Consider the following 26,712-nt stretch of genomic DNA (forward strand, 5'->3'; position numbering starts at 1 on the left):
GTATGACCAATTATCAAATTAGAAATTACTGAACTTATCTTTACATTAAATTTCTAAAACACTTATGCCCCTTAGTTATTAACTTGATTCTAAAATGACCACTTAGTGGCCTTAACATATTAATTAATTCTCTGACCCCAAAATAGATCTTACAATTTTTCACTGGATCATATATGTATCCTGAAAATATGATAGATTTTATGAGAGCTAAAAAATTCCATGATATTACATCTGAGAGTATATAAAATCTTTTCCTTGACTATAGCAACATAGATTTGTTATAACAATCATAATTAAACATTCTATGATCACTGAAATCAGTATAGCCAAATAACATAGATCAATTATGAAAAGTATGACATGAAAATCACATGATGGTGATAAATACATGTCCATTTTCAAGTGGTCCTATTTTATTGAAATCTTGTAATTTAGTGTATAGATGTAATCCAAAGCTTTACTTCTGATCAGAAAATAATGTGCATAAAACAACCAAAACATAGAACAAAAAAAAAACAAATGATAACTCCCATTAAACCAAATGATCCTCGAACACTGAAACACCCATTTGAGCAGTATACTCATGAAAGACCTTTGGTGGAATACCTTTTGTAAGAGATCTGCTATCATGGAGTTTGTCCCTAAGTGTTCTATAGAAATCTCAGCTCTCTGTACCTTCTCCTTCACAACTAGGAACTTGATGTCAATAAACTTTGACTTTGTCATGCTTTTATTGTTATTGGAGTAAAAACAGCTGACTTATTGTCACAATATAACTTCAATGGTCTTTCAATTCCCTCAAGAATTCGCAGCCCTGTGACAAAATTCCTCAGTCAAAGTGCCTGATTTGAGGCCTTGTAAATTGCTACAAATTCTGCCGCCATTGTGGAAGAAGCTATAAGTGATTGTTTACCACTACGCCAAAAAATAGCTCCAGCGGCCAATAGAAAAACAAAACCTGATGTAGACTTTCTACTATCTCAACATCCATCAAAGTCAGAATCAGAATACTCAATGATCTCCGAATGATCTGATCTCTGATAAGTGAGCATATAATCTGTTGTTCTCTGCAGGTACCTCATGAATTTTTTGGGTGCTTTCCAATGGTCCAAACCTGGATTAATTAAGTATCTGCTTAAAACTCCAACAATGTACACTAAATCCGGATGCGTAGAAACTTGAGCATATATCAGAATTCCTACTACAGATGCATAAGGCATCTTCTGCAGTTTCTGAATTTCCAAATTTCCTTTAGGGTATTGATTGAGACAAGAGCCATGATTGTCTTAAAAGATTCCATTGATAAAACTGGAAAATATCTTTCTTTGTAGTCAATATCTTCTTTTTGAGTATATCCTTTAGCTACTAGACGAGCCTTGTATATCTCTCCACATTACCACTTGAGTCCAGTTTGGTCTTAAATTTCATTTGCAACCTAAGGGTTTCTTTCCTTCTGGTAACTAGACAAGGTCCCAAACGTTAGTCTAGCATTGACTGATACTTTTTTTCACTAGTTTTGACCCACTTATCTGAATTAGAATTGTCCATGGCCTCATGAAAGTTGATAGGATCATCTTCCAATTGGGTTTAATTCGCTCTTGTTCCATAAGTACTGTGTAATCATCTCGAATAGTCTTCTTTCGCTAATGGATCGCTGCAAATGCACATGTTCTTGTTGCACCATCTCTTGAGGATTTTGAATTTAACCTTCAGGTTTGATAACATCTTTAATTTGGAGAAAGAACTTCAATATCAACTTGAGGTTCCAAATTTTCTTTGTCCAAAGCAACTATACGAACCAGATTAGGAACCAAAATTAATTCTTCTTCAAAAATGATGTTCTTAACTTCATTTCTCCTTCCAAATTCAAAATCCTCAAAAAAATGTGATTATTCCCGTCTAAAAAATAGTCTTCTGTGTGGGATCATAAAACTTATAGCCCCTAAATCACTCAGAATAACCAACAAACTAACTGCTCACAGTTGTGAAGTCCAACTTCTTCTCAAATGGCCTATAAGGCCTAGCCTCAGTTGGACATCCCCAAATGTAAAAATATTTCAGACTAGGTTTTCTACCAGTCCAAAGCTCCTAAGGTGTCTTTGCAGTTGCCTTAGTTGGTACTCTATTAAGAATGTAAGCTACAGTTTTTGTGCCCCTCCCCAAAGTGATTCAGGTGAAGTGGAATGAAAAATCATACTCCTTACCATGTCCTTAATTAAGACTGCGATTGCATCTTTCCGATACACCATTCATACTGGGAGACCCAGGCATAATGTATTGGAGAACAATTTAACACTTCTCTAGGTATCTAGCAAATGGTCTTCAATGCTGTTCACCTAAACCGTCATGCCGACCATAATATTCATTACCATGTTCAGATCTGACAGACTTTATCCTTTGCTCAAGTTGGTTCCCAACTTCGGCCTTAAACTGTTTGAACACGTCTATAGACTCTGCATTTTCATGAATAAAAAAGAAGTATGAATACCGATACTAGTCATCAATGAATGATATTAAGTATTGGTGAGCGTTCCAAGATGTTGTAGGAAATGGTCCACAAATGTCTGTATGTATCAATTCAAGGACATCCGTAGCTCTGTATGCACCCAATTTCTTATTTTTAGTTTGTTTTCCTCTAATGCAATCCACACAGGTATCATAATTTGTAAAGTCAACAAAACTCAAAATGCCATTGGACACAAGTCACTCAACTCTGTTCCGAGAGATGTGACCTAGGTGCTTCAGCCACAAAGTTCCTGAACTTACATTGTCTAACTTACGTTTAGTACCCCTTGATTCAACGCTTAAGCCGTCATCACGAGAATCTATAGTGTGTAGCATGTAAAGACTACGATTTTCCAGAAGAGTACCGGTCCCAATCACAATTAAATCTAAAGACACAACCACTTTTCCATTCCCTGATACACAAAAATATCCAGACTAGTCTAAATAAAGACCAGGAACCAAATTTTTCCTGAATCAAGTCGCCTTTTCAAATCCAGAAAACAATTAGTACTGAATTTTTTTTTTTAAATGTGTAATTGCCTCCACATATACCAAAGTTCCATTTGCCACATGAATGTGTCTTTCAGCTTCAGTTAGATTTTGATATCTTAGGCAATCCTGTAGTGAAACACTAATGTTAGTAGTTGCACTTGAGTCTAAGTATTTCTAGGTACTTCAACTAAATTCAACTCAGAACAGACCATAGCGAAAAATATGGCCTTATATAGTGTGTGACACTTTTGGAATTCTTTCTTCATGTGTCTATTTTCTTTACAAAAGAAACATATGTTTTCAACTTTGGTCTGTTCTTCTTGGATTGGACCTTTAGCAGCAATATTTTTAATAACCTTAGTTTTAATCCTTTTGGCCTGAACTTTAGAGATGTTAACTATATAATCACTTTTAGAATGCAAATCCATCTCCGCAATGAACTGTTTGAGATCTATGACCTCCTCATCACCTCTAATGGTTTCTGGAATAGTGTCTCTAATGATCATTAGACCAATGCGATTAGAACGTTACCATGTCTCATAAGTTGCCTTATCCCCAACAGCGCTGGTATCTATATGAGAAGCAAGTGATTCCATCCTAATTAACGCAAGATCAAGATCCATACACTCAAGAACGATCTTAACTTTACTTTTCTACTCCTTGAAATTGGAACCACTAAGAGTTGGAATTGATCATAAGTTTGTAGATACCGTAGCGAAATTTGCTAAAAAAAAGAGAACAATCTTTATCATTCACATAATTATTTCTAATAATCATCACATGTTTATCATCACAATTATCTCCGTAATTCGGCGAAATACAAATTTACCTCTGAGTGATTTAATATTCGCATTAAAATACATACACAATATTTAATATTATCCATAAAAAAATATCCACTATAGAAGTTACTTTACCCAATACAAATATTTAACTTGCATAATCTAATTTATCTATTTATTAAGAATTTAATTTTATTCTTGCGCAAATGTATAACTAAAAGTTTATGGGCTCTATATGCAAGAATAATACAGCGGCATAGTGGTTGAAAAAAAAACTATAGTCCTATTCCTCTTTATTTTCCTTCTTTTAATTTTGCCAATGAACCTGCAGTCCATACCTTATGGTTTCTTCTTCTTAATTTGGGTCAAGCCCAAAAGAAAATCTCAATAAATGAAATAATGTGTTTCATTAAATCAACAACATGAAAAACCAAATTACCCTTTTCTTCAACCTTCTGACTGTAGGGTTTTGAAAAAAAAACTCACAGCCACCAGGCCGCGAACCAGATCTGAATTTTGCTCAATTTTGCTCAATAAGTTTCAGAGATTTATATCAAAATTGATCCAAGAAATTGCTCACAGAAAATTTTGATAAAAATTAAATAAAATTTCTAGAAAACAAAACCTTATGAGCAATAATCAGATTCAATGATCTAAAATTTTCACCAAAATAATTCTGAATTAATTAACAATAGCCTAAATATTAAACAGAACCTGAACATGATGCTATGATACCAATTGTAGGTTTTATTTTTTAATAAACTACTATAACAGATGAGTTCATGATTCATAAGAACAGAAGCGCAAGCGTATCTTTTGGATCCATGGTTTATGTTTTAAATTTTGAGAATGGTTTTTCTACAACAAACCCTGAATAGCTGGAGGTGATTGGATGCAAAAATTTTTGTGTTTTTCTTGTTAGGATTGTAATGGAATCAAAACTTTCTATTTATATATAGAAACAACTTTTAATTCGACCCTTCATCGAATTAGAAATTACTGAACATATCCTCATACTAATACACAATAATCCCAAAATTGATCTTCCAAGGAGTGCTCAAGGTACTCGATGTAGCCAAAACACAGGTTTACCATTTCATGGAGATTGTTATCGCTGGATTGGGTTTCTTCACTGATGCTTACAATCTTTTTTTGTATCTCGTTGCTCACAAAGATCTTAGGTCGCATTTACTACCACAAGGAGCAGAAAAGCCTGGAACACTCCTGCCATAAGTTGTGGCCGCTGTCAATGGTGTGGCTTTGTGTGAGACACTTATGGGTCAACGTTTTTTTGGGTGGCTTGGAGACAACTAGGCCGGAAAAATGTTTACAGAATCACTTTGATTTTGATGGTCCTTTGCTCTATCGCCTCCGATCTCTCCTTTGGAAATAGTTCCAAGGGCGTCATGACAACTCTTTTTTTCTTGGTAAAATGTAAAAATGTCATGACAACTCTTTGCTTTTTCAGGTACTAAACGAATTTTTATTTTATTTTTTATTTTATTTTATATTTCTTTTATATTGGATTCTTTTAAATGATATTTCACATTCATTTTACGTTCAGAATTAGAACCTCTATAAATTAATACTCGATAAATTAATAATCACTATAAATTAATAAATTTTTCTGGTCCCAGTCGGGCCAGTGTAAAAATCCATCAAATTCGATAAGATAATTAGATAATAATTTTTTTGAAACTCCTATGTAAATAAATGGTCCCAATATAAACATAAATTAATAATTTTTGAAAATTTAAGTATATATATGTATAGACTAAAATATAGTTAATCTTTTTTGTTTTTATTTAAGTTTAAAATTTTATTGAAAATCATCTCTTTATTGATTTACATCAATAGCTTTTAATGTTCTTTTTTGTATCTCCATTCAAAATTTATGAAAAATGTTAGATGTGATAATTGATTTTCTTACGCGTAATTGTTTCGAAATATATTATGGTATTATCTTCAGTTTCAGCACCAACAATAAGGATAATAGCCATATTTTTTTTTATAAATTTTGTACTAATGAACATTTATATTATTACATAGATAATTTATTCCAGAATTAATAAATAGAGATAACTATTCTATTGGGATTGCTATAACTAGTTATCATAATTTTAAGTTTATGCATGTTATTTTATAAGCATATGAGTTTAAATTTTTAAATATAACTTCATTTGAAATAAAGTTTTAGGAAAAGATGGGTGAAAAATAAATTTTCTCTAAAAATTAATAATTATTAATTTGTAATGAAATTAGTATCACAATAAATTAATAAAATATCATGGTCCTCACATTATTAATTTATAAAAGTTTACTGTATTTTTTATTTTACGAATCCAATATTTAAGTGAAATTTGAATTTCTTTTTACAATCTTGTAATTAAGTTGAGAAAATAATTGAATGAGTTTTTTTTTTAACTTTTAACTATGGATATTGTATTGAAGTTATTAACAGATATATTAGGGCTAGAACGGAGCCGGATATCCGGACTTATCAAGGTATCCGAATCCAGATCCGGATCCACCGGATAATCAATTTTACTATCCGGATCCGAAAACTCTGGATATTCGGTTTGAACCAAATATTTACGGATATCCGATCGGATATCCGGTTTTGCTGATTTAAAAAAAATCTTCAATTTTTTAAATTATAATGCGATAACATAGATAATTAAAATGTATCATCATAGCAAAAGTTATGAATAGCAAAAATTTAAAAGCATTCAAGTAGCATTCAAATAGCACAAAGTTTAAAAGTTTAGATAGCAAAAGAGAAAATAGTAATAGAGAAGTTAATTTATCTTCTTGTCCATATGCTATCCATTTTCATGTTCTTCTCTCAAATCTGAAATAGAAAATTATCATGCAATATGAATTTCAATCATATGTATGAGTTAAACCAAAAATAATTTTACAGTTAATTTTTAAAAATGAATAAATATTATCAAAAAGAAATAAATATTTAACAAATGGATAACGGATACCCGGTTTTAAAATTTTCTATTATCTGGATCTGTATCCAAAATAACCAAATACTTAATTTTACTATTCAGATCTGAATCCGAACTACACGGATATTTGGTTTTTACGGATCGGATAGGACCGGATACCGGATAATAATTCCAGGCCTAGATATAATAGACTTACGGATATAATAAACTTTATAAGAAAATTCTGAATATATATCAACCTTTTTTAAGATAATTGTGTTGAAAGTTAAAACGGACGAAATATATAGATATATTAATGACACCTGAAGACCATTAGTGACTTTTAACATGCAAAAATAATTTATTTGTGTATATTGTCAATTTTTTCCGCAGCTGTGGCAAAAAGGTTTTGGCTTGGAATTGGTATAGGTGCACACTTTCAGCAACGATCATGTCGGAGTATGGGAACAAAACGATTTGTGGTACGTTCACTGTAGTCCGTGTTCACTGTGCAAGGGTTGGGATCTTGGCTGAAGGTATCGTTGCGTTAATATTCTCGAGCATTTTCGATCACCAATTCTCATCAGAAATCTGTTGTGTATACCATGTTGGCTCAACCGTACCTTAAGCTGATTACTTATGGCGTATCATCCTTATGGTTGAAAATCTTCCCGCGGCTATGACCTATTACTGGCTAATGAAAATGTCAGAAACTGCTCGCTACACCGCTTTAGTTGCCAAAAACATCAAACAAGCCACACAAGACATGGCTAAAGTTTTGCAAGTGGATCTTGAAGCTGAGGAAGAAATTAAAAGATTGTTAGAGACCCTAAGCTTAACTATGTATTGTTTAGAAATAAAATATGGATTGTTTTTCAAGGAGTTCCTTAGACGACATGGACTTTCAGGGGCGGATGTAATAAAGGAAGAATGGGGTCAAGTGCCCCCTACTTTTTTTTTAAAAAAAATTTTTTTTCTTAAAATATTTATGCAAATTCAATCAAAATAATTTTAATTTAGTGGTAAAAAAATAATTTGCCCCCAACTTTTTTTTTCCTGTTTATAAACTTATGTCCCAACTAATTTTTCTTCTAGATCAGCCAGGACTTCCTCTCTTAGGAACCAGCTCAACTTGGTTTTTGCTTGACATCATGTTTTACAGCCAAACCTTATTTCAGAAAGATATTTCTTCCACGATCGGATGGATCCCAAATGCGGCTACGATGAATGCCATCCAAGAGGTTTACAAGATCGGTAGGGCTCAAACCCTCATCACGCTCTGTAGTACCGTCCCATATAATTGGGAAGATTTGCGATCCAACTGATGGGATTCTTCTTCATGACCATATTTATGTTCGCTATAGCTTTTTCCCTAATGAACACTGGATCAAACCGGACAACCACATCGGATTAGTCATTATTTACTCTCTAACTTTCTTCGTTGCAAACTTCGGTCCAGATGCAACTATATTTGTTTTTCCAGCCGAGATCTTCCCAGCTAGGTTGAGATCCACTTGTCATGGAATATCAGCTGCGGCGGGTAAGGCGGGAGCTATCGTGGGAGCATTTGGATTCTTATACCTGACTCAGTAAAAGGATAAGACCAAGATGGACGCAGGATACCCACCGAGTATTGGTGTCAAGAACTTTTTTTTTGGTGTTATTAACTTTGTTGGTATGATCATGACGTTTTTAGTGCCGGCATCTAAAGGCAAGTCTCTTGAGGAGCTTTCGGGCAAGAATGTGAATGATGAGACGGCCTCGTTCGCCGTCGCAACTTCCAGAAGAAACTAAAGGTATAAAAACTTTTGCCTTAACCAAAATTATATATTGTCCTTTCGATCCACTGTAAAATTTTGTTGTTTATACTGTGTTGTGAACAAACCATAGTGTATTAAAGAGCTGGTTAATTTAATATGCTGTTATAATTTCTCTTATCTTATAATATTAAAGGAGAAGTACATTTAGGAAAATGATTTCGGTGTTAGGTGGTATATTACAATGAATGTCATTGTATAAAAATGTATCCCACGAACAAAAAAAAAACTCAAACCAAAGAGGATCCGCGTCCTTTTAAAATGATCCGTTTAAAAGGACGCAGATCCTTTAATTTGACCCATTTTTTATTTTAGGCAATTCATTATTTTTGAAGATGTAATCCCTTTGAAATATTTAGCTTTTAATAATCGGGATAAATGAAATAGATATCGCAATAAATATATTTACATATTAAGAACATTTTATGCATGAGAGAATCTTGAATTTAAAATATAAGAGAAAATATACAAATCTTCAAATCTTTTTTCTCGCATACTTGATTATTAACACAATAATAACAATTTCCAAGAATGACGTATTTAGTTATTTGCCAAAATATTGTATAAATTTAAATTTGAACATATATACTTAGCCGCCAATGTATCTTCCCTCTTAACGGCATTGTATAAAATCCTAAAATTTTATTTTGAGCTATAGCCAAATCTCAATCTAGGAGAATATTCTATTAGTTTGTTATTGAATACTATCCCATTTATTTTGCATCACCGTATCGATACTCAATAACAACTACTTTACAAAAAATTTAGGATTCACTATTTCCAATCAATATTGTGATCAATTTAATTTGAGAAAAATATACTTGGCCGCCAGATTACATACAGCTCAACGGTATTGCGAAAACCCTAGATTGTTTCACTATAAATACGACACTACCGTATTCCATTTCACTCTACATCAACTACAACTTTATTAACTTTTACTTCAATTCAATTCTTTGCAATGGCTTCCAACATGAGGTTAACCCCTTTGGCTGACTTAAAGCCATTCAAGACTGGGTGGAAGGTGCAAGTGAAGGTCTCTCGAAATCATTCTCGCAGATGAAATGGTATGATCAAGTGAATGTGTAATTACATTTTCGTACTACTAACTATTACTGGTTTACATATAAACATTTTTTATTTTCAGGGTACCAAAATCCACGCCACCGTCAAGAAAAACCTGTTGCATCGCTTTGAGCGATTGATGGTTGTCGGTGAATGAAAGTTCATCGAGAACTTTTCATTGAACCAGGCATCCGGTCAATACTGGGCCACAAAGCATCAATTCAAGATGTTCTTCATTTCATCCACTGTTGTCACCAAAAGTGCTAATCGATCTGACAGTCGATTTTTTGAGTTCTTAGATTATGATACAATCTTGAACGATTCCACAAGTACAAGTTTTTTGATCGGTGAGTTTCTATTTATCTATATAGTTAGTTTATTACATTTATATACGTATACATCTGACGTCATTTTTCAAAATACCAGATGTTATTGGACGAGTTGAAAGTGTACGTGAACTTGAAACAATCCCTGTAATGAACAAGGACACAAGCAAGCTTGAGTTCGACTTGTGTAATGCGAAGTGAGTATATACGGTTAATGTTTTTTATTCTTTAAAATATTTACTCTAATCTAATTGAACCGTATTATATGTAGAGAGGAGTGCTTACCATGCACACTTTGGGGTAAATTTGGCGAGCAAGTCTATTCAGCTTTTCAGAATGTTGGCGAACGTGGTGTCATCATTGTAATCCGTTTTGAGAAAATCAATGTGTTTAGAGGTAAAAATATTTAATTACAAAATTTTTATTTCAACATAAAATAAAATGCATTTTGATTATTTGTTTAAATTATCATAGGTGAACGTCAAATTACCAGTTCTTTCCAAACCTCTAAGGTGCTCATAGATCTTCACGATCCAGATGTCATTGATTTCAAAAATAGGTAAACAATTTATTTATATATCAAACACATATTTTGACAATGTGATTATTAATAATAATTGTTTTCCAATATGAAGTTTACCTGCAAATGACGGAAATATTACTTTCTTGAGTAGCAAGCCACATCAGAGGATTTTTTATGATGGTGAGAGTAATTTTGATCAGTTTCCAATGGTGACTATTGCTGAACTGCAAGATTATCTGGAGGTATATAACAAAGTCGTCATAACTTTATTATATGTTGATAAAATGATATGTCTTTGAAAAATGATTTTTTAATATAAATCTAATAACATAAAATACTTAAAGGGTATAAAACCTTATATATGGTATCGACTAAATTAAATGTATAACTCAAACCTTAACTTTTATGTGTTAATTTATCGATAGAGTTTATGCAATTATGGTGACTGTTCTATTTTTAAATATTCAGGTTGGAAAATATAAAATCATGTGTACTGTATATACGCGGTTGATACAGATTAGTCATGGTTTTACTTGGTTTGCACTAAGTGTGGGAAAAAAGTCTACAAAATCCCAAAACGCAAAGACGAGAAATTTTGTGATAAAACTAAGAAGCTTTATTCATGTGAAACATGTGATGCCAAAGTTTCATCTGTCAGTGCGAGGTAACTAAATTTTATAAATTACTAAATAACAATTTGTTTGCCAAAAACATATAATCATGTTTACATTTAACTTATATTGTAGATACAAACTCCATCTTTGTGTAATGGACAACATGAGCAAGATCAAATGTTTTCTTTTTGATTCAAATGCAAAGGATATTGTTAACCAATCTGTTGATGAAATTTTAAAAGGGACATATGATAACACCGGATTTTGACCATTTTTATGGATCACTTTAATATCTTTTACAGGTGTTTTTACTCCATTTTCAAAGGTTTTCAAAGGATTTCTATGTTTCCGGATTTTAAAAGACTTTTCAGGTAATTTGGGATAAAGAGGCACAAAATGGAACAAAAAGACTCTTTTGGATAAATGCAGACCGTCAGAACTCTCATAGAGCGACGAAGACCTTCTCACCGTCTGATCACCCTCAAAATTGGACAACCTATAGAAGAATCAACCAGCTTTCAAATACACTTGGTTTGGAGACATTCGAACGGTTGGATCTCAAGATATTCCATTAGCCCCGAAGCCATGCGGAGTCGGCCAGCAACTCACGCGACCGTGGCCAACAAGCTATTTGCCGCGGTCAGAGGCTTCCCGACCGCGGCCAACAAGCCAATTGCCGCGGTCACAACACTCCCGACCGCGGCCAACAAGCCAATTGCCGCGGTCACAACACTCCCGACCGCGACATTCAAGCTCCGACTTAAAGCCCACTTATCTGAAGCCCAAAGTCATTCCCAGCCTCAATTCCGGAACCCTAGAGACCATGGAGTATTGGAGACTATAAATACATGTCATTTAGGTCGTTTTTAGGAGAACCTTTGATACTTTACAGAAACCCTTTTCCTTTAGCCATTTTTATGAGATTTTTGTAGAAGATTGTTCAAGTCCGAGTTCTTCAATAGAGAAGCTTTCTTTATCTCTTTTCTTTACTGTTTTTTATTACTTTTATTAAAACCAATGATGATGTCGAACTCAGCCATGTCTGAGTAGATCCCGAGTTGGGCTTAGGGTTCCCGAAAGGGGCTCTCATAATCGATTAAGACATCTAGGTTTATAGATCTGGGATTTCGACTTGTTCTCTGTTTATTCTTGTTCTTATTGCATGTATGCTTGATTGATCACCTAGTATCTGATCTAGATAGTTAGTGTTGCGAAAGTTTTCATTAAGTATCAGCCCTAGAATGAAACAGACGATTTTTCCGTAGGAGTGGAAACCTACCTGCGGCGAGATCGTGAGTATTGACGAGTCTTGTGCAGCTCTTGCGTTCTCTCCCTTCCAGGGCCAGAGTGGAAACCTACTGGTCAGGGTTGCGAGAAACAGTTGGTTATGATCACGATGGTGATGTAGTCATACCGCCGTACTCTAGCTCTAGAACCCATATATTGTTATCCGTCAATCCCAATCTATCTACCTTAATGTTAAAACCGATTATGATCCCTTAGAGTTCCCAAAAGCTCAGCGTTTTAGCCATAGTTTACAATTCCATCAATTTTTACTTGCTTTCTTAGACCAGCATTTCAATTTCCTTAGTTCGTTATTTACTTGCTTTATTTACCTTTCATGCGATATTTTACTTGCCTTATTTTTGTTTAGTTCGATATTTTACTTATTCCATTTGCATTTCATTCGATTTTCTTACTTGCTTTTTAGGATAGATTTATTTGCTTTCTTTTGCTTTAGTTTAATTCGAGAAAAACAACCAACCTTTAAAACCAATTTAGTCTAGACATAAAGTTAAAAACCGTAGAAGAATACCAGGCACACAAATCTCTGTGGATTCGATCCCTAAATATTACAACTGCTTAGCTGTGCACTTGCGGCTTTCATTTGTTTTGTTAAGGGTAAAACTTGTTCCCTCACGTAGTTGACACTCAACACCGCATCAAGTTTTTGGCGCCGTTGCCGGGGATTTGTTTCGCTGCCTTTTGCTATTTTTCTTGTTTTAACTTCTGTTCTAGACACCTGATCTCTAGTTCTTTCTTAAAGTTTTTCTGAACTATCTTTCCCTTCTTTTTTCTTTCTCTGAATTGCATGAATACCAGGCGTAGACCTGCAGGAGACATTCCAATTCTAGACGAGATAGACAGACACGAAAGAGAACTTCGAAGACTTAGACGAACGCAAGGAATGGCCAACGACGACCAGCCTGGAGATCCTATTAATCGAAATTTAAATATGGACCAAGACGGGTCCGAACATGGAGAAAACAAAGAGAATGATCACATAGAAGGTGATCATGCTCGACAAGATGGAGAGGAGGATGAGGTTCTTCCAAGAAACCACCAGAACCGAGAGAGAAAAGGACGTGAAGACCTTGATCCACCCATCAATATAGCCGATGGTGACCACCCAGCAATGCAGCCGAATGAACGCGTTCACCGCCCCATTCCGCCAGCAAATCAACACCGAAGACAAGCCAGGAACCATCGCATAGCTGATTTTGATGCACCTACTCAAAATTTTCAGAATCGATCTGCAATTCAAGTACCATTTCCAAACCGGAATGAGTTTGAAGTCAAGCCTCAAATCATCTCATTGGTGAAGCAAAACCAGTTCCATGGAGTTCCTTCTGAGCATCCAATGGACCATATCGAGCTTTTTGAAGAAATTTGCAGCATGATGAGAACAAACCAAGTTCCACCTGACTATTTAAAGTGTAAGTTGTTCCCTTTTTCATTAGCAGATAAAGCTCACCGTTGGTTGAAGTCTTTGCCTGCAGGATCGATTACTAATTGGGAAGAATGTAGAACTGCTTTCCTGAACCACTTCTACACTAAGTCAAGGTCGAACAATTTGAGAACGAAGATCTCAACCTTTCAACAAGGGTCAACTGAATCTTTCTATGAAGCTTGGGAACGTTTTAAGGAGTATGAACGTGATTGCCCTCACCATGGATTTCATGGATCAAGCCTGCTGAGCACATTTTACCGAGGTTTGCAACCAAAATACAAACTTTCACTTGATACAGCTAGCAATGGAGATTTTGGGCAAAAGACGATAACTCAAGGAAGAGCTCTCATCGAAAATTTGGCTCAAGCCAATAGCAATGATTGTCCTGAATATGATCGATCAATGAAGCAAGCCGGAACGGACAACAAGGACATAACCGAGTTGAAGAACATGGTGAGCCAGCTTCTGAAGAGCAACAATCACCCGATCCATGCTTGTGAGACCAACAATGGCGCAGAAGATGAAGGACCTAGTGATATCGATCACATTAATCAAGCATTTCAAGAAGAAGATGTGAACTACGTAGGAGCACTGGTGCCATACCAAAATCGCTCCAACAACAACTTCAACAACAACTTCAACAACAACTTCCGGAATGCAAATTACAACAATCTCTCTTACCGCAATCCAAATGTGGAGAATCCTCAAGACCAGTACTACCCACTCAGCAAAAATCCTTCCAAAACAAGTTTCAAGGTGGAAACTTTGGAGGAATAGTACCATATCAACCGCGACAGCCATATAACTACCAAGGTACGGATTTTAATAATCAATTTGTACAACAGCAGGGAGTCACGACGAACCAGCTAGCTTCACAAATCGGTAGACTTGAACAGTCAATCCAATAGCTCGTTATGACGAACGAAAAAACATCTAAAGACGTAAACGTGAAATTGGACTGCATGTACAATGATCTGAATGGTAAGTTTGAATCTTTATCTTCGCACGTAAAAAAGTTAGATGTGCAAGTTGCCCAAACAGCCGATTCTATGAAGAGGCAAAGTGGAGTCTTCCGGGGAGTGTTGAAGATAACCCTAAGAAGTTTTGCAACGCCATAACCACATTGCCCGAAGAAGAGGTCGGAACCGATGAAAAGAAAGAAGAAACCCCAATCTTTGTACCACTGTACAAGGATATCGATTCCAAGCAGCCACCGTTTAAGGTACCTGAACGATCACCGTTTCAAAGGCTTACAAAAGCCGATGATCCGGGACGTTTTGTTTTCCAGTGTTTCATTTCAGGAATCAAGTTTACAGACTGCCTGTGCGATTCCGGAGCCAATGTCAACATCATGTCTAAGACATTTGCCGAAAAATTGGGCATAAAAACCTTAAGGACATCGACGGTTAAGGTTATCTTTGGAGATTCATCTCAAAAAGATACTGAAGGGGCTATTCATGATCTACAAGTTCTAGTGGGAGATAAGATTTTTCCAGCAGATTTCCAAGTCCTGGAGATGGATAAAGACAAGGAGAGGCCACTCATTTTCGGGAGACCATTCCTAGCTACAGTAGGAGCAATTATCGATCGCAAACCGGCATGCTGTTTTCCTCAATGTGGACAGAAAAAGGTACTATCCTACTATCTTAGATGAATTTCCAAGCAAAGGAAACAGGCCAAAAGAGAAAGAAAAGGAAAAGCCGAAAGCTTTTGCAAAGATCAAGATCATCATTCCACCAGATGCAACAGAAACTAGTGAGGACCAAATCCAGGAGCTGATCGAAAACACAAAAAGGGTTCTGAACAACATTAAAGTCCGAAAAAAGATTAAAGGTAAGAAGACTTCTCTTCAAGGAGAAGAAGTAAAACCTCCACCAACCAGAAGTGACAAAGGCACATCAAGTGGAGTGCCATTCAAATCAGCATGATTCCTCATGCTTACGTCGAGCTAAATGACTTAAAACAAAAGCGTTTAATGGGAGGCAACCCATTTAGGTACTCTTTCTTTTAGTTTTTTTTCCTTTTTAGAATTTATGCTTTCTTTTTCTTTTTTAAGTTTTAGGTATTTTATAAAAAAAAAACACAAAAAAAAAAATATCAGAAAATTAGAAAAACCAAGGAGAAAAGGTAGGTCTTTATCTGCTCGGCCCGGCAAAGACGAGAAGATTGGACAATAGGCCGCAGGAGGAAGACCCGCGGTCGCAACAGACGGAACCGCGGCCAAAGGTGCATCGACCGCGGCACCGTGAATGTGACCGCAGCCGAGCCCTCATCCACCGCGGTCGCGCGTCTCCTGACCGCGGCCGTTGGTCGTTGAGGTGATGTCGCGGATTTGTGACGTTTTTCGTTGATTCCCGGTGTTTCCCGAAATGTTCCTGGTAAAACTCGAAAAGATCCTCCGTAAGTTTTAAACTTTCCTAATGTGCAAACCAGAAAAGGTAAGTTCCCGTAAACGTAAAAATTTCCAGAAATTTTCCGTTTTTGCTTCAAAAACGCTTTTTAAAGAAAAGAAACAAACTTTTTGGATCAAAACTATTTCTTCTCTTCTCCTCCAAAAGACATAGAGATTTAGGAGAAAGAACACATTTTTCAATTCTTAAGCTTTTTAAGAGATTTTTGGCTCAAACCTCACTCTTTTTCAAAGCTGATTTCAATTCTGCCATCAATTCTCTCTTTCCAGCAAGGTATGAACCTCAAACTCACCATTCTTACTCGATTTTGAACTTAGGGTTTTCTTTAAAAACCCAAAATCTTGGTCTATTGATGGTGGAAATAGCTTAAGAATGATAGATTATCCATTAGATTATCCATTTAGGTTATCTAAAAATCGATTTTATCACCTAGCTTAAGAGGAATTGAGATTTTTGAAATTTGGATTCTACATGGTTCATAAAAATCGAATTTGGAACAGCAAAATTGATGAATTTGATTTAGTCTTGTGTGATTAGTGATTAGTATTAGGTAATCTTTAGAATTCACATGGAAATTGCTCATAAAAACCGATTTTTAGAAGATTTCTATGTTGAGGACATCAAAAATCCGAATTTGGTCATGAATTACTTGATTTCTCTGATTTAATATCAGTTTTGTTTGCTACTAGTTTTAATTAATCTCTTTATACCAGTATTAGTATAACAGATCTTAATGTGTTAAAATTAGCATCCAAAATTCACTCTTTTTCCAAGAATCATTTTATTTTGCAGAAAATGGACGAAACCAGATCCCGAAGGAGCCGTCGAACTGGTGGCAGCTCCGATGATATTCCCGACGATGCTACTCTAGGAGAGTACATGCTGAACCAAGCCAGACCGAGAAGAAGAAGCTATGTGATGAGATTGCTCCAACACTCAAGAGAAACACGAGCACCTCCCGAACCACCACAGATTCGATACATTGGGAGGGAGACAAACCCGAGAGTGGACTATGCAAGGCGTTTCAAGAAGCTGAACATCAAACCCATGCCTTGCATTGATTATCATACACTCGAGATGCTTGGAATCAGAGAGGATGTGATCTGGTACATCAATGCACTTAAGCTGAGACCCTACTTGGAGCTGAACCTTCCGACTTATCCTGAGCTAGTCCGTGAGCTTTTAGCAACCGTTACACTCCACCACACGAAGAGGATGAATCCCAGAGCATCAGATGGCATCTTGTCATTCTCTATCCGCAGACAGCTTTATTCTCTCACCATTTCCGAGGTTTGTGAAGCTCCTAAGCTTCCATACACTGATGGCATTTACCTTGAAGATGAACCTGATCTTAACCTGTGGAGAGAGATGGGTCATGGAGCCTATGATAGTGGGAGATCTAAGTCAGCCCTTCTTAGCCACCCAGCAGTGAGAGTTGTGCACAAACTCTTAGCACACACGATTTTCTCTAGAGCCAACATGGGAGGTGTTTTGAAGACTGAGCTCATTACACTTCAGATTCCGTTTATGGATGATCCACGACTTGCTTGCTTTGCCTGGATCATAGCGCAGAATATGGTAAAGGTGAAGCATGATTTACATGGTTGCGATGACGCTACTCCAGCTTTCGGGAGTGCTATTACAGCGATACTACAGGCTGTAGGATTTGATTTCTCATCTGATGATCCACTTCCCGATGTCTGGTATGATCTACTTTATCTCTCTCGCGATCACACTATCTCTCGTGCCGCTTTCGATCCAGACAGGTTTGGTTACAAGTATTGCACTGGCACTGAGGAGCACCGAGTCCGCTTACCTTCATCATCTATCCCGAGATTGAGCAACGGAGGACGCCCTCGATGGACTCCGGAATCCGATGATTTTCTGCCATCCGTTCCTCGTCTACCATTCACCATTGGCCAGTACATAGTGGCCAAGGCGAGGCATGATGCAGCTGCGGCCCGTGCTCATTTTCAGCCATCCATTCCGACCGGCCACACCTTATCATCTACATCATCTCATACTCATTCCGATCTGGAGCGCAGAGTTGAGAGACAGGGACGACGCTTTGAGCGCGTTGTCACCTTCCTACAGGAGCAGCACCAGTTCGCAGACGACACTTCGGAGGATGAGTGATTGATCAGCACTTCACTACCATCACGGTTCTATCATCATTTTCTTTTCTTTTATCTTATTTTATTTCGCTTTTATTCACCATCTTATCACCAACTTTTTCACACTAGGGACAGTGTGATTTAAGTCTGGGGGAGGATGTCTATCCGTACTAATCATTTCCCTGCTTTGCTTTTAATTTTCAAGTACTTTTTATATTTTAATATGTAACCTATTCGACATTAAGTATTTTTCAGGAATGTTTGACGCAAAACTATGATGATTTAGACCTGCACACTTCTACACTATGCATGATAGCTCATTTGTGGTTAGCACTAGACTAGGCGGTAGCTAGAGTACTCCCACCAGAGGACTTCTATTCATGGAGATTCTATCTGACAGGATATACTAGCTCATTTTATTTGAACTTAATATTGATACCTAATTTTCTCATCATTGATTTTAGGCAGGCGCCGACATACACATCTAGGACGTCTTTTACCCCACTTTTACCACTCTTTGTCGTCCTAGATGACCAGTTTATCTTTATCTGGTACCATACCCTAAACCCAAAACCTTTGTTTTCAATCCTCATGCATTCTCTCTTTAGTTTATATCAGCAGATATGTGCAAAAATGTCGGAGAGAAGAGGAGCGACGCAGTTTTCAGTCACTCGCAAAAGAGACTGAATGGAATTGGGAAGGAAGAGTATCAGAAACATAATAAAGCTTTACAAGACAGATATTAACTGGTAAATTCGTGCTCTCTAAGACTCTATATCTAAAGGTGTTCCCTTTCTTTTCCAAAAAAAAAAAAAAAAAAACGTGAAAAAGAAAAAAGGGACAAAAAGCCTAATGAGTCTTAGATTGTCGAAATTTGTGGAGCAATGAGCAACAACTATTCATTTATGGAGCTATTGTTTTGAAAGATTTACAAAAATCTAAGTCTGGGGGAGTTTGGAGAGAACTTGAGGAAGAAGACCATGAATCTATGTCAAGAAGAAAGTGACTGAAAACTGTGGATACCAACAGCTTCATTCTCTCTTGCGGTTTTGCATAATGTCCTGCATCCTCCAGATCTTCAGGTAACCCTTAAACACTTTAAGCCATACCCCCAAAATAATCCTTCTTTACACCTAGCCTAGATTGCCTTGCCTAGATTTTCTATGATGAGAACCACCGAGATTTTTAATGAATGTTAAGAGCTAGTTGACTGGAAGTTAGATCTTAGTGCATAGATTTCTGCATAACGGATTAACGGACTAGTTATGCCTGTATTGCTAGTAAGAATTTTCTAGGCTATTCCCGATTGATGCATACTGATTGATATTGGTCTAGAAGTTTGGTCTCTGAGATTTTGTTTAGTTCCTGCGTTTTCAAACCTCTCGCCGAGATTTAGCCTTTGTTTTGTTTGAGGACAAACAAAAGACTAAGTCTGGGGGAGTTGATAACACCGGATTTTGACCATTTTTATGGATCACTTTAATATCTTTTACAGGTGTTTTTACTCCATTTTCAAAGGTTTTCAAAGGATTTCTATGTTTCCGGATTTTAAAAGACTTTTCAGGTAATTTGGGATAAAGAGGCACAAAATGGAACAAAAAGACTCTTTTGGATAAATGCAGACCGTCAGAACTCTCATAGAGAGACGAAGACCTTCTCACCGTCTGATCACCCTCAAAACTGGACAACTTATAGAAAAATCAACCAGCTTTCAAATACACTTGGTTTGGAGACATTCCAACGGTTGGATCTCAAGATATTCCATTAGCCCCGAAGCCACGCGGAGTCGGCCAGCAACTCACGCGACCGCGGCCAACAAGCTATTTGCCGCGGTCAGAAGCTTCCCGACCGCGGCCAACAAGCCAATTGCCGCGGTCACAACACTCCCGACCGCTGCATTCAAGCTCCGACTTAAAGCCCACTTATCTGAAGCCCAAAGTCATTCTCAGCCTCAATTCCGGAACCCTAGAGACCATGGAGTATTGGAGACTATAAATACATGTCATTTAGGTCGTTTTTAGGAGAACCTTTGATACTTTACAGAAACCCTTTTCCTTTAGCCGTTTTTATGAGATTTTTGTAGAAGATTGTTCAAGTCCGAGTTCTTCAATAGAGAAGCTTTCTTTATCTCTTTTCTTTACTGTTTTTCATTACTTTTATTAAAACCAATGATGATGTCGAACTCAGCCATGTCTGAGTAGATCCAGAGTTGGGCTTAGGGTTCCCGAAAGGGGCTCTCATAATCGATTAAGACATCTAGGTTTATAGATCTGGGATTTCGACCTGTTCTCTGTTTATTCTTGTTCTTATTGCATGTATGCTTGATTGATCACCTAGTATCTGATCTAGATAGTTAGTGTTGCGAAAGTTTTTATTAAGTATCAGCCCTAGAATGAAACAGGCGATTTTTCCGTAGGAGTGGAAACCTACCTGCGGCGAGATCGTGAGTATTGACGAGTCTTGTGCAGCTCTTGCGTTCTCTCCCTTCCAGGGCCAGAGTGGAAACCTACTGGTCAGGGTTGCGAGAAACAGTTGGTTATGATCACGACAGTGACGTAGTCATACCGCCGTACTCTAGCTCTAGAACCCATATATTGTTATCCGTCAATCCCAATCTATCTACCTTAATGTTAAAACCGATTATGATCCCTTAGAGTTCCCAAAAGCTCAGCGTTTTTAGCCATAGTTTACAATTCCATCGATTTTTACTTGCTTTCTTAGACCAGCATTTCAATTTCCTTAGTTCGTTATTTACTTGCTTTATTTACCTTTCATGCGATATTTTACTTGCCTTATTTTTGTTTAGTTCGATATTTTACTTATTCCATTTGCATTTCATTCGATTTTCTTACTTGCTTTTTAGGATAGATTTATTTGCTTTCTTTTGCTTTAGTTTAATTCGAGAAAAACAACCAACCTTTAAAACCAATTTAGTCTAGACATAAAGTTAAAAACCGTAGAAGAATACCAGGCACAAAAATCTCTGTGGATTCGATCCCTAAATACTACAACTGATTAGCTGTGCACTTGCGGCTTTCATTTGTTTTGTTAAGGGTAAAACTTGTTCCCTCACGTAGTTGACACTCAACACCGCATCAACATACGATGAGGTATTATACACTTTATATATTTTATTTCAATGAATTTTATATTAAAAAATCATTTCTCAAATATTTATTATTTTTCAACATAGATACAAGATCCATATGTCGTTCCTGATGTACTGCAAAACTTGGTTGGGAAGACTTTTCAGTTTCTAATTTGTGTTGAGAAAGAAAATCTCTACAGTGGTAGTAATACATACAAGGTCGAAAAGGTTTGGAAAGGCAATCAGGTTTTGACTACCACCGTTGATGATGCGAATGAATCTGAAGATGGGGGTGATCAGAGTTTACTCATGTATGGCGATCAGGTAAAATTTATATGATGTGAATGTATGTTTTATATTTATGAGACAATACTATATCTTGAAAATTTATTATTTATAGGCATCACTGATGAACACACATAGCCAAGAGTCTTCGGATGATGTTTCTGGCAATATCAAAACTCTTTTATCAAAGCGTGAGCGTGATGATCCTAAAGATTCAGTCGACTCATCCTCATCGTCTAAGAAGTCATGTAATAGTGGAAACAGTGTGGAAAAGACATATGCTAATGAAGTGATTGATTAGGATACACTGAAGAGTGATGGTGTTTTGGTGAACGCTCTTCTTACAAGTAAATCCAATGAAGGTGTTGCCAAGGGCGAACTAGAGGACGTGGTGGTGGTAAAGTTGTTGGCAAAGAGGGAGGCAAAAATGGGAAGATGTGATCCCATATATTCTGGAGTTTATGAATTTGTTATTATTCAATTTTTTTATTGAATAACTTTCTCTTTTCCAATATTTGGTTTTGTATTTTGAGCATTCGGATATTTATTTTTTTGTAGTTAGTTAATTGTTTCTATAAGTTGAATTATTAATAAAATATGTTTGGGTTTTGCATACTATGTTTGCCAGTCACATGTTATACATTTTAATTCATTTGCATCAAAAAAATAGAAGTATAATATATGAGTAGTTTAAATAAATACTCCTTATGAGTTCTGACGATGATCCTTACGAGTTCTGACGAACTTGAGAATCCATCGTCTGGATCTTCACTCACTCCTTCATATAAGAAGCTAATTTTTTTTTTTATGGTAATTGTCGAACTTTTTTTTGCATATTTTTATTTAATTGTGGAACTTGAATTTTGCCCTAGAATTTTTTTTTCTAATTCAATTTTTTTAAACTTTAATTTGTGATTTAAAATTTTTGGTTCAACCAACTGTCATAAATTTAAACGAAAGTATCAATTAAGACGACATTAAAACCATAACCGTTTTACTCCATCACATAGAAAACTATTCATTTCCTTATTCTCTTTTATCTTCAATCTTAACAAAACAATGTCTCCTTGTGAAAGAGTTTCCAATCTTCAGAAGACAAACGGCGGATATCGTATTTGTGTACAGATACTAAGAGATTGTTATGATTATACTCTCTTCGATCGACCTAATCGGATGTTAATTCTTGCGGATGAATTTATAAGTTTTGGAGGTTTGAAAAGATTTACCGTATATATGTTTTAGGAATGTATTTCTTAATTATTTATTTTGATAAACCGTGTAGGGTAATCGCAACCTGTCTACTATTCAATATGATATAATGGACAAATTCGAGTATGCATTGGTTGAAGGATATTGGGTTTTTCTTGGTAATTTTGAAGTTACTGACAGAGTGATTCGTCCAAGTATATCATCAAACAACTATCATATACATTTACTCGAGGATACTATTGTTGACAAACACGATCCAAAGTCTTCCAGAGAAATATACTCTTTTTGTGCATTCATGAATATTTTATATAGATTTATTCATACAGATAGATATCTTGGTATGTTTCTTACAACTTTTTATTTTAAATCGTTTATCTAAGGAACTCCAACATGTATTTAAAGGCAGTCTTTTATTTTTGCAGTCTTTTATTTTTGCAGTTGATCTTCTCGGTGTTGTCACATTTGTTCAGAAACTTCAGTTAGGAGTTCCTATGCCCGATACATCGGACACACCCACGCAACGTCCACTTATTCGTTTTAAAATTCAAGATTTCAGGTCTGTACAACTTATCCTCAAAACATATGTTATGTGTATATTGTTTACAAATTTTAAAGTATATTAATAATGTTATAAATGATTTAAATATACAGTGGAGAATCTTTGAAATGTATTGCTTGGGATAACTTGGCAAGGAAATTTGAAGAACTTTGGAAGAATCGTGAAAGGTCTTCTAGGCATATTATTGTATTGCGATTTTTCTCTTTCACTAGATGGAGAGGTAACTAACTACCTCATTATTTGATAGTTTAATTAATTATAAGTTTACATATATATTTTTCCCATATACTGAGTATATCTATGTATTTAGATGAATGGATAGTTGAATCGGAAATATTCATATCTGATATTCTCGAGGATCCTCCTACTCCAGAAGTGGAAAGAGCAAGGTTGAGATATGTTTATTCCATCTTTGATACTGTATCCTGTATTTTAATATTTATAAATATAAATATATATATATATATATATATAATTATAAAAAATCATAATATTATTTCAGACTTGCAACTTCCATTGATTTTCCTCCGGTCCACGATGAATATGAAAACCATTCTCAGTAAAAGAGATTATTTTTTCCTATTTCTTATTTTTATAGTGTTAAACTTGAAAATCTTAACTTATATATTATTCTGATTGATATAAATTATCCAAACAATTTAATTGTGTTAGCATTTTTTCTTGAATCGTACTCTATTTTTTTTCAACAAAAAATAACTATGATATTCAAAATTTGTATGGTCCGTGATTTGTGTATGTATTAAAAAATAGAGTACATAAATTTTGGGATTACTCTCATTAATTATTTGTAATTAATAAAATGAAGTAACTGATTTAATTAAAGAGAAGTAGTCAGTAAAAGATATGATATTTTTCTACCATCTTTACATATTTTTCTATATATATTTAATCAACATAAAAGTCAAATATACCTATGAATTGAATGTAACCAATTTGGTTTGTTCGTAAGTCACGTAGTGCAACAAATGTCAAAGGTTGCAATTTATTCTATTTTTACAAAACGACACAACCTTCCAAACCCTATACTTGCTTTGCTATACATATAAAGGACCATGTAAAAAAACGTCTCGCCATCTTAACCAAACAAAACCTAAAGGTTGAGGAAAACAACCACTTTCCTCAAACATGCCTCGCTATTGTACTCTTGAGTATCTTTCTCCCACAAAACCTGACTCCAGAATTTTTATAAAAGTTCTACGAGTTTGGGAACACTTCAACTACCGTAATCAACGCCAGGAATTGCATCTTATCCTCGGTGACGAAAATGTAAGTTCATCTTTTTGAAGTTTTTTTATTCTATTGCATGTTATGAACATTTAAACACATGAATATCTGAAATGATTATTTGGTTCACGAATTTAGGGCTACAAAATAGAGGCATCGATAGATCAGGATCTTATCCCTTCGCTCGGTCCAAAGGTTAAAGAACGAGAATGGAATTATGTCAAATTCTTCAGCGTTGTCAATGCGTTCGGATCATTCAGAAATACTATAAACTACCACTTCATCAACATGAACGCCGATACTGTTGTAGACAAGACCTTTCAAGTCAATCCTAAGTATATGATAGATTTTATGCCATGTGATGTCATTATCCGAGGGAATTTCCCTACTGAGTATTCTATCGGTTAGGCTTCTCACATTTATTCAATTTAAGAATTATTATAAATATTGTGTAATGAAATTTTTTTCTTTGTAGACTTGATCGGCGTAATCATCTATGTTGATGATGAACTAAGTACTGACATTGATGATCCCTACGAGATGATTATGTTGATAAGGGACATGAAGTAAGATGTTTTATATTATCATCTATATATGTAAAGGCTAATAATTTGTCTTATATTGTACATATGTATTTTTGTTAATGTTGTGGTAATATAATTTTTTGGTTTAGTTATGTTGATATGGACATAACACTCATTGGGAAGACTGCTCTGAATTTCTGGAAGAAATGGGAAGACATAGGTACTAATGAAACAATCTTGACTTTGCGCATGTTTCGTCTGACCTATGATTCTGAAGGTTAGTAATTAAATTTTACAATCGAGTGGGAACATTCAATTCCACTTTGTTAATATGATAATTTGGCTTCTAACATGTGTGCTCTTTATATTTTAAAATCATACAGAGAGATATCGCATAAGGAATGCTGGAGACCATTCTGAACTACTTTTCAATCCTCACATAAAAGAGGTTTCTGATTATCTTAACTGATAATTTTTCTAATTGGTATTAATATATATATAATATGTTTTATGGTTTATTTTAATCTTTTTTCAATTGTTAACTTGAAATTATTTTTGGTCAGGCTTCTTTTTATCGAAATCCATAGAGATCTGAGCTGGCCATAATTTTAATTCTTATTATGTACTTATATTTTCTTGTAACTGTTAAACATTCCCATTATGTAATATTTTCCCATAAAACTGGGATGGATTTGAACCTACTTTCGTATATTTGTAATGACTTATTTAATATTTATTTATGGTAATGTTTAATTGTCAATTTACTTATGTCATTTAATATCACTGTATTTATTGTTTATATATTTTACATGTATATATGTATAGTTTTGGATATAACATATACCATCTTTATATAGAATCCATTTGATTTTAGAAAGGTTACTTCCTTTATAGACATTTTCTTCTATCGAATATTGCACATTTCCATAATAATAAAACATTACCAAAGTATACTACTACAATATAGTAACGGCCATTTTTTATATTATGCCAATTTTAGTACCATAACGATTTATGTAAGTAGACTTCGACATTACATTTATTACTTACCTTTATGAATTTGCTTATTTATAACTATGCCAAACGATGCAACTATAACGCTTCTTAGGCAATTTCATCCAATGCTCACTATTGATCTTTTTTTTTGGTTCAAATGCTCACTATTGATCTATTAACAACTTTACATGTAAGAGTAAATTGAAATTAATTCCGATTTTGACGTTTTCATTTCAGTGCTGACAACTGACGTTAAGCGTTTCTCATAACATTTAGAGTTGAGTGTAAAATGTTATATAAATTATCGATGTTTTAATGTGTGTGGATTATAATCAATGTAGCAGATGAGATTATAATCTTACGAATCAATACATATATATGAGAAAGTGATTTGGGAAAATAATTATTTTTTATTTGAATCAATATAATACAATTTATTGTAGCAATATGCTTAGATAATTCCAATAAAGATAGATAATTAAGGTACCAA

The 26,712-nt window shown here is 35.1% G+C and overlaps 2 protein-coding genes, 1 non-coding gene and 1 pseudogene across 3 annotated transcripts; 3 read left to right on the plus strand and 1 right to left on the minus strand.

The window, feature by feature from the left end:
• The first annotated feature begins 4,407 nt into the window (after positions 1-4,407).
• On the plus strand, positions 4,408-8,509 carry LOC18020540 (annotated as a pseudogene).
• Positions 8,510-9,493: 984 nt separating this feature from the next.
• Positions 9,494-21,990, plus strand: LOC112087461. Its single transcript, XM_024157381.1, has 8 exons — positions 9,494-9,568; positions 9,680-9,746; positions 10,024-10,120; positions 10,195-10,319; positions 10,398-10,482; positions 10,559-10,688; positions 21,510-21,728; positions 21,805-21,990. Exons 1-8 carry the CDS (start codon positions 9,494-9,496, stop codon positions 21,988-21,990), a joined length of 984 nt encoding a protein of 327 aa, XP_024013149.1.
• LOC112087680 lies at positions 13,912-14,018 on the minus strand. The gene has a single exon (XR_002900226.1). It is a non-coding gene; the product is annotated as a small nucleolar RNA R71 (small nucleolar RNA).
• A 2,613-nt stretch (positions 21,991-24,603) lies between the features above and the next one.
• LOC112087462 lies at positions 24,604-25,695 on the plus strand. The gene is made up of 5 exons (XM_024157382.1): positions 24,604-24,744; positions 24,841-25,105; positions 25,178-25,268; positions 25,376-25,503; positions 25,610-25,695. Exons 1-5 carry the CDS (start codon positions 24,604-24,606, stop codon positions 25,693-25,695), a joined length of 711 nt encoding a protein of 236 aa, XP_024013150.1.
• The last annotated feature ends 1,017 nt before the right edge of the window (positions 25,696-26,712 follow it).

The sequence above is a fragment of the Eutrema salsugineum genome, unplaced genomic scaffold, assembly GCF_000478725.1.
Source record: "Eutrema salsugineum unplaced genomic scaffold, Eutsalg1_0 scaffold_17, whole genome shotgun sequence".
Taxonomy (NCBI): Eukaryota; Viridiplantae; Streptophyta; class Magnoliopsida; order Brassicales; family Brassicaceae; genus Eutrema; species Eutrema salsugineum.

Excerpts from the sequence above, each read along its gene's own strand:
- LOC112087461 (XM_024157381.1), top strand. The coding sequence starts at position 9,494 with ATGGCTTCCAACATGAGGTTAACCCCTTTGGCTGACTTAAAGCCATTC. Across the intron at positions 9,569-9,679 it reads GGTGGAAGGTGCAAGTGAAG|GGTACCAAAATCCACGCCAC; the intron begins GTCTCTCGAAAT and ends TTTTATTTTCAG. Across the intron at positions 10,121-10,194 it reads TTCGACTTGTGTAATGCGAA|AGAGGAGTGCTTACCATGCA; the intron begins GTGAGTATATAC and ends TATTATATGTAG.
- LOC112087462 (XM_024157382.1), top strand. The coding sequence starts at position 24,604 with ATGCCTCGCTATTGTACTCTTGAGTATCTTTCTCCCACAAAACCTGAC. Across the intron at positions 25,269-25,375 it reads ATGTTGATAAGGGACATGAA|TTATGTTGATATGGACATAA; the intron begins GTAAGATGTTTT and ends TTTTTGGTTTAG. Across the intron at positions 25,504-25,609 it reads TCTGACCTATGATTCTGAAG|AGAGATATCGCATAAGGAAT; the intron begins GTTAGTAATTAA and ends AAAATCATACAG.